Source organism: Clinocottus analis, unplaced genomic scaffold, assembly GCF_023055335.1.
Source record: "Clinocottus analis isolate CAN_PGR_092001 unplaced genomic scaffold, fCliAna1.0.p SCAF_11, whole genome shotgun sequence".
Classification (NCBI taxonomy): Eukaryota; Metazoa; Chordata; class Actinopteri; order Perciformes; family Cottidae; genus Clinocottus; species Clinocottus analis.
In genome coordinates this window covers 18404939-18416978 of record NW_027175832.1, presented here as the reverse complement: position 1 = coordinate 18416978, position 12040 = coordinate 18404939, and the positions used below count along the sequence as shown (strand labels likewise).

Genomic DNA, 12040 nt, shown 5'->3' with positions numbered 1-12040 from the left:
TAAAGAAAGAAGATGTGTAGCTATTTACAAAGATGTTGTGTGTAACAAGTCTTTTTCAGCGTGTTGAATCTCGCCATCTTGAATGCCTGTAAGTTTCATTAAGATACTTGAAAGACTTGTTATGTCATTTTTTTTAAATGGTCATGATTTATGAGCATGTTATCACCAATTTTGCAACTTGAATTAATGTAAAAATAACCGTCTTTCCACAATACAGAGCATGTGTTTTTATAATAAAAACATGAAATGTTTTAGTTTTGTTTGCCCATGTTTCCGTCTGTTCTTTATAAAGAAATATTCCAACAAAATATGCTTGGTTTTAATATTTAATTGTATAATCTGACTGATTCATCACTGCAGGAACAAACCAAGAAGACTTCAACACATTTAAACGTCAAGATTAGAATTAAAGGAGAAAAGAAAGAAGAATAAAATGTTTTTTTTAAGTTTTAATTTCAGTGAGAGCGGACACAAGACGACAACGACATTTAAGTTCTACACTAAATAAAATTAATAAGTTTAAGATCAAAGCTTAACGCTTTAATCCTCACAGAAGAAACTGTTTGATTAGCCGGTCACCACTCATTGAGCTACTTAAGAGGTCAAAAGGTCAAGAGGCCGAGCACTACAGGGTGTCATGTATCTAAAGCGAGACAACTGGGCTTCGTCTCCTGGACTTAGGTGACGACAATGCATCGACTGTGATTGTGCAACAAAAAAGTATGCATCTCAAAATCAATATTGTTTGCGGCACCTCTTCCATTACAAACCTGGGAATGACCTCATTCTCTGGAAAAGGAGGATGACATCACTCTTTGGTAAGATGTTGTTTTTACTTAAACGCGTCAGTGTTTTTGAGAGCTGTAACAGAAAGCCTTTTAGGAAAAATTAAAATAAAATCAATGATTATTTCGGCAGTAAGTCGACAATAAGAAGGAAAACTGGAAAATAAGCAATGTTTATTTCTTCATCAAGGCATCACAACTGGTCATCGAGTCCAGCCATTAAAATTACAACAGAATTCAAAACGATTTTTAATTGTGGACACAATTACACTTCTTTAAACTAAAGTTACCATAAAATGAAACCTTGTGGAAAAGGCTTTGGACCAAACAGTGCACAGTCACATTTTGTGTCTTTTTTGGGGACTGGATCAGCTGATCGATATGAAATAAAGTGTTATTGGCCACGCCGGGAAATTCTTCTTCTCCGCACAAATATCACAATGTGTGAAATTGCAGTGTACACAGACACACACAACTACGTACGTGTAGTTGTGTGTGTACTGGGGAGGGACAAATATAAACATTCAGGATTGATGTCAACATCTCCAGAATGTAAAAATTATCAAAATACTTTGCCACGCGTGTCCAGATTTATTGCAAAAAACCTTAAATTTTATTTGTTCACCGACTCAAAAGAAAAAAAAGAAAAGTGGTTTCTTCTTCTCGGAACTGATTGATAAGTTAACTACATCGACAGAGAAGACAGCCGGAGTATTGCACATATCATCGCCTCATACAAAGTTCACACACTCATTGTCCTAACACACAGTCAAGTTGATCACACACACACACACACACACACGAGCGCGCGCACTCAGCCACATTTACATATTCACAATCAGAAACGCGCTAAAAAATAATGCTCGATGTTTTAGTGCCTATCCCGTGACACGATGAACGAAGCAGTCTTCGACAATAAAAAGAGAAAAGAAATATAAACATCTTTTCCACTGACAGGGTCCGACCAGTGTTTTCTGACCCTGAGGAGTCCAGATGCATCCAGGCCAATCCAGTCCGGTCCAGTCCTCCTGTCACGTCTCACGCCTCAGTGAGTCCATTAAACATGGTGTCGTCTTCTTAAAAAAACACTAACAAGGAATAACACAAAAAAAAAACCTCCGCTGCTGCGTCTAACCGGTGTACCTACTCGTGGTTTGTCTGTCCGTGTCTGGTTGGGATAGAAGTAGTAGTTTTAGTAGTGGTGGTGGTGGTGGTGGTGGTCGTGGATCAGTAGGTGGCGTTGGCCGGCTCCCGACCCGAGCTGAAGAGTATGTCGGCCTTCGAGCTCATGATGTACGTCAGCATCAAGGACGTTAGCAGCACGCCGACGCCCACGCCGAGGGTCAACATCTGAAAGAGTCAAAATACAAATAAATTGAATTAAAAGTTATTTCTTCTTTGTTTTTTAAATCCACCACAAGTGCAAAACAACAACTCATCGGTGCTCTATTCGTTCATCTTTTTCACCATCTGGGGGCCGAAGTAGTAAGAGAAAGTAAAGTCGAGGCTGAAATGCCTCGTATATCCGAGGGGAGCTGCATGGCACGGTGATAGTCAACATAATAAACACCTCTAACACTCCGAATATTTGTTTTACACATCGTTAGCATTAACCTATTAGCTTTAGAGCAGCTTTAAAATCTCCGTGTAGAATTTTAACAGTGACTTTGGCGCCCCCCGCTGGCAGACAGCGGCGGTGCGCGCCGCTACGCTAAAGTCAAGTTAACAAAGATCGCTGCACCGTTTCACAAAACGCATCTCGTTGTCTCGTCATCGGGAGTCTTGACGCGGTAAAAGACGTAGCAGTAGACGGAGATGACGGGATTTTTGCATGAAAGCAAATCAGCAGAACTTTTTGCGCTCGTACTCGATGTTGTCGTCGACACATACGTTCACAAAATGTCCTGTTTCCACACGTCTTTACCGTTTACATCCGGTTACTACCTCTTGGGGCAATAACTTTGCTCTGTGTTGCATATGCAACACATACAGTCTTGTTCCTATTGTTACAGGCCACCTCCCCCCTCTGGTTTCTAGGTTTTTAGCCTGCTGGGTATCTGGAGCCTCTCGGCGCTGCATCTTCACACACTTTTAACCACAAAATGCACCTGAGTTCAAATCAGACCTGCCGCAAACAAAATCTACACATGGTGGCTTTGCATGGAAACTTGAGACATAAAAGAGGCGCAAGGGTTTTGTTTCATTTCAGTGGGATGATATAATGAACTTGCAGAGACTTGAAGTGAGGTGATCCGTCACTGTCAGCATTAAATCTGCTTTGTTGTTGCTGCTGGAGCTCCTTTTATTGCTGCCATTTTGGAAACCCGAGTGTTTGAAGCACTGCACTCAAGCGAAACTAAAAATCTAAGTAAGAAGCCAAACGATAAGCAACGTGAATATTGTGAGAAAGATCATGTACATTTGGACATTTGTTGCATTAAAAAGTGTTGCTTTTTGGCTAAATGTTGTAGCCCTTGCTCGTCAGTGTGTCTTCCTCAGTACAATGATGACTTTAATGAAGTCTCAGCAAGTTTATTTTTCATATCCTGTCAAAATGAATTAAGAAAAATCACCTCCTGGAAGGCGGGAACTCTCAAATATGGTCAGTTTTGTAAGAATGTCTTGGGTGTATGCTGTATTTATAACGTAAACTGTAAATCAGATTATTACAAATCAACTATCGCACCATTTATCAACCCGATGTACTTTCTGCAGTACGTGAATAACCTCCAGAAGAAACCACAGGGCGTGAGCTGTGTGTTGCCTCTGACTCAGAGGAGTGAAAGCCAAAGCTCACCTCCAGATCGTGACTCGCCACCAGGAATATGCGCCCTTTGATGGTCTTCCACCGGGACTCGGTCCACGTCGAGTAATCTTTGGAGGTGTACTCGCGCAGGTCGAAGGCCGGCGACAGCGCTTTGGAGAGGCGGGCCGTGGAGCGCATGCAGAACCCCTCCCTCGCCGTGCTGTTGGGGGGCGCCGCGCCCTGAACCCAGTGGTAGTTAAACCACTGAGGAGGCAAAGCGGGGCACGAGGTGGTGGAGAAAAACATTATTATATATTATTAAAATGTGTCAAACGCATGCAGATAATCCAGTTTAAATATAATTCCTATATTATGGCTTCATGCAGTATATTTTTATATATTGAAACATCTTGAGTTGTTGTCACTTTGTCTTTATTTATATCTTGTCCACCATTGTTTGCATAAATGGCAGGTTTTGAGTTTAGCGAGAGAAACAAGATTATTTTCTCCACTACCTTTTATTTTTAAATAAACACTTCTGCTTCTTTGTTTTTAATGACAGCTAATTTAATTTTAAATCACATTAAATTCAATATATTTAGATTTTAGACCATTTGTGCAAAAAACATTTTTTGGGGAATTTCTTATGTTTTATCTATTCTCAGATTTTCTTTATAACAATAATTAAATTAATCAATAAAACACTTGCTTGATATAATAATTGATTAATCCAGAATTTATTTAATTATTACCAGCCAGATTTGAGATACACATCTTTTGCGATAAATTTATTTATTCTTAATTTAATATAATTATTCTCGGCTTACATAACCAAACACAAGTAACAGAGTAAAAGGAAGAGCAGCTTCAGGCCTCACGTGTTTGCTGTCTTTGTCTTGCTCGTGCATCCTCTGGTTCTGGCAGTTCTCCTGGGTGACGTTCACGGTGCTGCCGGTCAAGTTAGCCAGCAGGTACTGGACCAGCAGGGTGGGCTTGCCGGGCTGCAGGGCCACGCCGACGTAGAAGTTTGTGGGCCCGTCGGCTGGAACACAGACGACGGGAGACATTAAGTTTGTGCATGTTTGTAAAAGTCACCTCTGGACACGACCGAAAAAAAAAACGGTTAAGCGCTGTAAGAAGTAAATTACTAGAGTAGTGACATTCATCATTTCCCCAGCGGCTTCAAAACAAAACATTTGTACGAGCCGAGTAAATAATAAACAAACTAAAAATGATGAGCGAGTTGATTTCAACTCACTCAGGTGGCTCATGAAGTCCGAGGGGATTAGCTGCTGGAACCAGGAGTTGTTGGATCGAACGAGGAAGCCGTACAGCATCCGGCTCACCTGAGGGACAGAACACAGTCAGTCACCTGCATCCAGTTGCAGAAGGAACTGCCAATAAAAATGTGACTTTAGGAGGAAGTCTATCAGGAAAGGCACCAAAAAAACTGGTCAAAAAGTTCACACTTTCATGTGATAAAAAGGTTTGAAGTAACTTAAATACTGAAGTGTCACAATTTTATTCAAATCTCTATTCTATCTAAACCAGAAAAAACGGTGCCTTTATTATTTAAAAGCACATTTCAAGTGACCGAAAGAGACGGAAACAATGTAGAAGAAAATAGGAGTAAAGTAAGATATAAAGGAAGTAAATAAAAACTAACATGAAAACAATAAGAGAACCTATAAATATGTACAATCAAAAGTCCATTAGCTCCTAAAAACAAGACAGTTTCTAAGAAAAATGCCAATATCATTTCCTAAATGAAACCTTACCATTTGAGGGTCGGCGTTGATGCTGCTGCGCTCGCTCTCTGCTCCGCCCGCCTGCATGTATAGAGCCCGGGCAACAACGGTGGCCACGTCAGTCAGAGCCTGAGAGAGGCATCAAGAGAAATCTTCATTTAGTTGCTTAGAAAACTTAAATCTTGGCAGACATGGGTTTGTGACATCAATACAGATGTTATGGATGGAACCCTGAGTGGCTTTGCAGCGCTAATCATAGAGAACGTGAACATGGTGAATATCGGCGATGGGTCGGCGATACCTTGGCGGTGTCGGTGACAAAGTCGAGCTGCTCCTCCAGCGTCATGTTTGGAGGGTAAGATATGTTCAGGTACTCGGCGTTATCGTGCATGCTCTCGTAGAAGCTGCAGCGGAAGAGATGGGTTAATGAATAACTACACTAAGCCGTTTCCTTGAAAAGGTAATCCACAAATCCCTCCACAATCACAAAATGAACAGTGACAGCGGGCAGCGATCGCGGCTCACCTGTTGGTGAACGCAGACCGGTGGTCCTCGATGACGACGCCGGGGATCGGCCGAGCTCGCAGGAATCGCTGGAAGGAGGAGGGCGGGAGCGGCTGAGAGAAACTGGGCTCCTCCACCGAGACGTTTAGACCCGTTGAGGCCGTCTGCAGGCTTTGGATGAGCTTCTTCACCTGAAACAGAAGGGAGTTAAGAACACACACAGTCATGTACACACTGTGAGCTCAGGGGATTCATCCCTGCTGTCAAAGTATATTTTTTTACATTCATAGTATTTTATGTAGCAATGAAGGATCATTTCTACAATTTTAATTTCTTATTCATTTATTTCAACTACAATACATGCTTAAAGAGTGTGTAGTTTCATCTTATTGTGTAAAATACATGCTTACGTGTGTATAGTTGCATCTTATTGTGTAAAATACATGCTTATAATGTGTATAGTATTCTATAGTATCATACTTTTAGTTAGCCTCTAAAATATACACATCTGCTTTGTACATCGTCTTTGCTGACTTTTTTGTATGAATCGTTCCAACATAACTACACCTTGTTAAAAGATATATTTAGATAGACCGTGCTATCATTTTAAATGACATTTCGACATGTCTTGGGGTGTTGGAGCGGTGATGCATGAGAAGGACACAAACCTCTTCATCGACACTGCTGCTGTTCTTCCTCGAAACGGGGTCGGAGTGAAGCCACAGTCTGGAGTTTGCACGCAGTCCGACCTGCGGTGAACAAAGACAACATATCTTATTAAACATTTACATACACACTTGTGTAACGTTGAAGTGAAACAGGGTCCAGTACGTACTTTTTTTTTACTGAATCTGTTCACAATGTAAAAGATGCAGCTCTAATAATTTTGGCATCAACATGTTTAACACAGTACACACAGTTTGAAATGTAATAACGAGTTTATTATAGTTTTATGAGTTAAGTTGTTTAAAGATTTGCTGTCAGCTAATGAGATTTGTAGCGTTTATATTATTGTTCAGATATATATTCAGGTATTGCATTGCTGCTTGTATTGAAAGTGTAATGTCTCCCTGAGCAGGTTGATGCATACAGAAGACATAAATATACACACCTGTCCAACCTCCAGCACTGAGTGGATGTTGTCCAGGTCCACAGCAAATTGATTATTCTCCATATCATACACCATCCTCGAGCTGCCGATGTAGTCAAAGGTTTCCTGGAGTCAAGTAAAAATCAATAATATGAGTATAGTTGGCGCTACAAAGCACATCGATGAACACAGAGTGACAAGTAAAGCGACCGACCCCTTGAAAGAAGGTGTAGAGGATGTTGCGTGGGAGCGAGGCCTCCTGGGTGGCGTTCCTCAGAGCGTGAGCGGCCGCCAGCAGAGCGACGAACCCGGAGACGCCGCTCTCGGCTCCCGGAGCGATGTCGAAGAAAAATGACCTGCTGTCCAACTGCAGGGAGGAGAGGAGATCTGTCAGGCAGACGTCTCGTCGTGGTGAGCGGTTCAGTTCCACTTACAGTGACCGAGTTTCATTCACGGCGGCGGTAAAAATGTGACCTCAAACTACGAGGGAACGCAGCCCATCTCGTCTTTATGCGTTATAATGCATTTCAGTTGAAAAGTAGGGCTGCAGCCAACTATTATTTCCATCATCAAGTATCTGAGGATTGCTTTTTCTTCTGTCTGATTAATAATTTGGTCAGTAAAATGATAGAAAACAGGAACAAATAAAAAAAATTGCAATGAATTTATGTCTCAAACTGCCTGAAAAACGACTTGCAGCCAGTTTATAATGATGTAACACAGAAGAACATCTTCTCATGAGATGAGCTAGCCTAAAGAGAGGCGCCTCTGCCACGTCATCGTCGCCTACATTCATGAGTTTTGTTCTCAACAACATAAAGTAAAACAAATATTAACACAAGAGTATTTACACAAGAAGCAGGGCACAGAAAAGCTGCCTGTAGCCGTTACATCACACGCGCCATGTTAGCTGGGTCTTGGCTTTTATACTGGACGTGATCACTGCAGATACCGGCTGAAGAAATATACAACAATAACTAACAAATGTGGCCCGGCAATGAAAATACTGGTGCAGGACTAAATAGAAAAAAACTGTGTAACTCACCCTGGCTGCTGCGATGACCACGCTCTCGTTCACCTTGTGGCCCTTGGCTGTGTTGTTGAGAGGCTTGGTGGAGGCCCAAACATTAAAGTCACCCAATGGGTCGCAAACCATTTCTAAAAGGGAGCCATAAACAGTTAGGATTGGTTAAAAAAAACAACAGTATAATCATTGGGTATTTGAATCAAGAGTATGTATATCTTATATTGATTAGTGTTCTGTATATTAACACCTGGGCTGATGCTAAAGTTGATGTCATTCCTCCGCATGCAGGTGGCGGTGTCGGTGACGGCGGACATGTGGGAGAAGAGCTGCATGGCGCACAGCGGGTACTGAGGAGTGCTGCCGTTCACGGCGCGGTTGTGGTCCATGTAGCACTGCGAACGGAGGAAAGCATTCGCATGAGGAACCTGTTTGTGTGTGGGCTCGATGTGATTAAAGTACTCGGTAGAACAAGTTGGGACATGTCTCTTTATAGTTCTGGGTGCTCTGGCTCAGGGACACACGGGCGGGTATGAACACAGCGATACTTTTAATGTCCACGTCTGGGGCTTAATTCGTCTCTTTGACATTTTGGGGATCAAACCTCAACGCAAAGGTTTACAGAAGAGTTCCCCTCGTATAACCTGCCGCCTTATCCGAGAGGTGGAGCAACCACAAAAGGTTTACACTCGTAAAAACATATGAATTCAGCCTCTGGACGATGCACGTTCAATGTTTTCGAATCCACAAAGAGCAATGTTAGCTCTTCTGTGACAAACAGGAGGAGAACCTCACGAACACTTTGCTGCAACAAGAGGCAGATATATGCAAAGCCCACTGGAGTGGGGAAGCGGCTAATGATTTACGGGTCATGACAAATCGTCTCAACATAATGTGTCACAACACGTTGGCTCAAGAAGAGAAGATCTTTAAGTGTTGCTGAAACTTCATTGGCGTCATGCCCGAGCTCAACTGGGACCAATTCAGATCAGATTGTACTGTTTTTCCCTTCTGAAATATTTCTATCCTCAAACACAAAAGAGGCAACTGGGACCAATGGCAGACATTTGTTAAATTAAGCAACAAAAAAAACAGTTAGTGACGATATCAAATGGGATTAACAGACCCGTCATATTACCTGCCGTATGACCTGAGTGTCATTGTCCTCTTTCAGAGCGAAGATGGGGAAGTCGAACTCCTCGTAGGACAAGCCGGTTCCCAAAGGGTTCCACACCGTCACCTTACAACGGGCCATGGCTGGGTCGTAGCTCTCTGTGTACACGCCTGAGGGAAACACACAAAGTGCACGTCACCAGCCTTGATACTAAAAGCAGGAATACATATTTTATTCTATGGCAATCTTTTGTTTCTTCTTTTTATGTGTCAATACATCTGACTCTGTGTCACACAAATACAAGTGACAGTCATTAAATAAACTTATCATTTTACCATTATACATTTAGTCATGAAAAGAATAATCTATATACAAAATTGAAGGTAAATAAAAACATTTAAAAACAGTGTCTCCTCTCTCTTGGCATCTCTATTTTACAGCCACTGTTATCTAATGTTGTAAAATAATTTTAAAAAAATTGCATTTTTTCGATTTTGGGCTATAAAAAATAAACTGAATTGCACTGGATCCTTTGGCATTGTGTGTTTGAATGTATTCTCCTGCGGTTAAAAAAGTAACTCTCGTCCCACATGCTCCCTTGAATCTTAAATCGGTGCACACATGACAATATGGAGACACCACAATGTAACTCAGTTCACAGAAAATGAAAACCGAGCCCACTGCGACATGTATTTCATGCGCAGCGCCCTCACAAAAAAAAAAAAATATATATATATATTTTGTGTAAACGGTGTAATACCGAGGGACCAGTCTCAGCAGGCGAACCCTCACCCACCTGTGTTCTCGTTGGGACAGCTGGTGTGCGGGGACGTGCCCTCGGTCGGGTTTGTGTTTGGCGTCACGACTGCGACCCCCGCCACCCTGCTGGACCCGTTCTTCAGCTTCATCATGATGGATCTGACAGGCGGCACGAGAGGGGGAAACGATACGGGTACAAACACAGGTCAGACACGGGGGTTGAAACGTGGTTCAACTTTCTTTTCTTCTGGCATAGACTGTACATTTCTGTTACTGACAGCTGAATAAACTGAAGCTAATAATCGGTACTTCCTCTGCAGGGTGAGACGAGTTAACTGTACCTGGTGAAGAGCGAGGACTCCAGGATAACCAGATATGGAGGAGTGTGACCAGATTGCAGGACCCAGTCCAGGTTTTCCTCCGACTCGAGCACATGGAGCACGCCCACGTTACCTGACAAATGAGCTAAAAAAATCCGACAGAGGAAATGTAGTATCAGCATCTGTGATGTGATACAACGACTGTGCAAGATACAAAATGTGCTGAAAGCGTATTTGATCGATATGGGGTGCACCGGGCCTCTTCTCCGTGACGGGAAATTGCTACTGCCGAGGCTTCTTCTAGTGTAATAGTACACTACAGTACAACAATACGCTGCATTGTATCAGCTTTTGATAAGTCATATATTAAATCAAGAGAAAATATGCCTAGTATATCTGCAACTTGTGTGCTTTTATCTTCAACCGCAAAAAAATATTTCTGACTCTCAAAGCCATAGAATTGATTTTGAAGACTTCTGCCTGGAGCAACCACACAGAAAATTATTTGAAAGACACCCACAGGACATATGAGGCACGTACTCTACAGTTAAGATGTGCAGACTGTGACAGGTAGTTTTGATCGCTGTAGTCGTGTCCCAGATGCATTCTGGATTATTGTGACAAGTACAAAGCATCACTTTAATCGATTGCTTTACTCACACTGGCAGCCTATTTGATGTGTTGCATTGAGCAGCCGCACACACGGGACGGTGTAATTGAGATGCACATAAATCTTCTTTTCCACCGAATTGCAGCCGACACCTGCAAGAGAGGGAAAAAAATCACTTTAACTGCACGTGCCAGGAATTCAAAGTAACATGAGAGCATGGCATTTACCAAGACAGATAGTGGGTTTGAATTATTCAGACTAAAAACGAAAGTCACATCCTTTATCCCTCACTTAGAAAAGTGCCTTCCTAATTTTGGACTAGATCCAGTTTGTAAACCTACTCTTGCATATGGCCTTTTCTCTTTTTAATTTAATTCATATACATATTCTTTGAATGGGTCACTGGTTGCACTCTTTCAAGACATGTTTTTCGGCTTGTGAATGAATGAATAAAACAACGTTTCCATTCAAACAGTGCTATGTTGATGCATCACCTGTACGCCGAATTAACCACGGGACCATGGAGATGAAAAACCAACTTTAATTTGTGCTACAACTGCGTTGTGCCAACGATGTTTACATAAAACAACTAAAAAACGTATGCAATTTGGCGTGACGGTCAAGTAGTTAATCCCCGGCGCTCTGGGCGGCCGCATCACGAGCAGTCACGCTGATGCTGGGCGGCTCGTACCAAAAAGGGCAGAGACACTGACAGCCTCGGCGAAAAAGTCGTCGAAAAGACCTATCAAAAACAGTTTTCACCATTTCCAGTTGACTTAAATGGGTTAAGAATTGTGTCACCGACCCCCCATTGAGAAACTACAGATTTAAGACAAATGGGGTCCCTTTTTGCTAACGCGTACTAGCTTAGCATTCAGTTCTCTCCGAGCACAAAGAAGTGCATCAATCTGAGCCGGCTCACACAGAAACACACTCCGGTAATAACACAAATACGTGGACGTGGACAAGGAGAACCGTCCTAATGCAACTCACCGACGAAAAACCAACAAACGAGCAGATTAACGAGCCATTTGTTCGACAGCAAATCCATCTTCCTGGTTTGAAAAAGCAGAATAACACAACAGTAGGTGTTGACATGAAAAGCGTCCGGGTTCCGCGGTTTGGTTCCGCTTCCCTGAAAAGGGACGGACTCATTCAAAATGGCAGCTCTGGAACTCTGCAATTAAGTTTATTTAAAACAAAATCTTTTTAATTATAAATTCAAATAACACATACGTATATTTAGTAACGAGTGTCTGTCCATCCAACACCTACTTTTTTTTAATTTAAAGGAGTAGCATATAACTGAAGTGAGTCAACTCTGTTTATTTCCCTGATGA

At 42.1% G+C, this 12040-nt stretch overlaps 1 protein-coding gene across 1 annotated transcript; it reads right to left on the bottom strand.

Annotated features, from left to right (window-relative positions):
* Window positions 1-942: 942 nt before the first annotated feature.
* On the bottom strand, window positions 943-11769 carry ncstn (nicastrin). Its single transcript, XM_068571664.1, has 17 exons — window positions 11694-11769; window positions 10751-10852; window positions 10112-10235; window positions 9808-9929; window positions 9036-9181; window positions 8148-8292; window positions 7919-8031; window positions 7088-7240; window positions 6895-6999; window positions 6452-6532; window positions 5805-5974; window positions 5581-5683; window positions 5310-5408; window positions 4790-4877; window positions 4410-4573; window positions 3583-3795; window positions 943-2135 (listed from the first exon to the last, which is right to left on the bottom strand). The coding sequence occupies exons 1-17, from the start codon at window positions 11749-11751 to the stop codon at window positions 2013-2015; spliced, it is 2109 nt and encodes a 702-aa protein (XP_068427765.1). The 5' UTR covers window positions 11752-11769; the 3' UTR covers window positions 943-2012.
* Window positions 11770-12040: the final 271 nt, after the last annotated feature.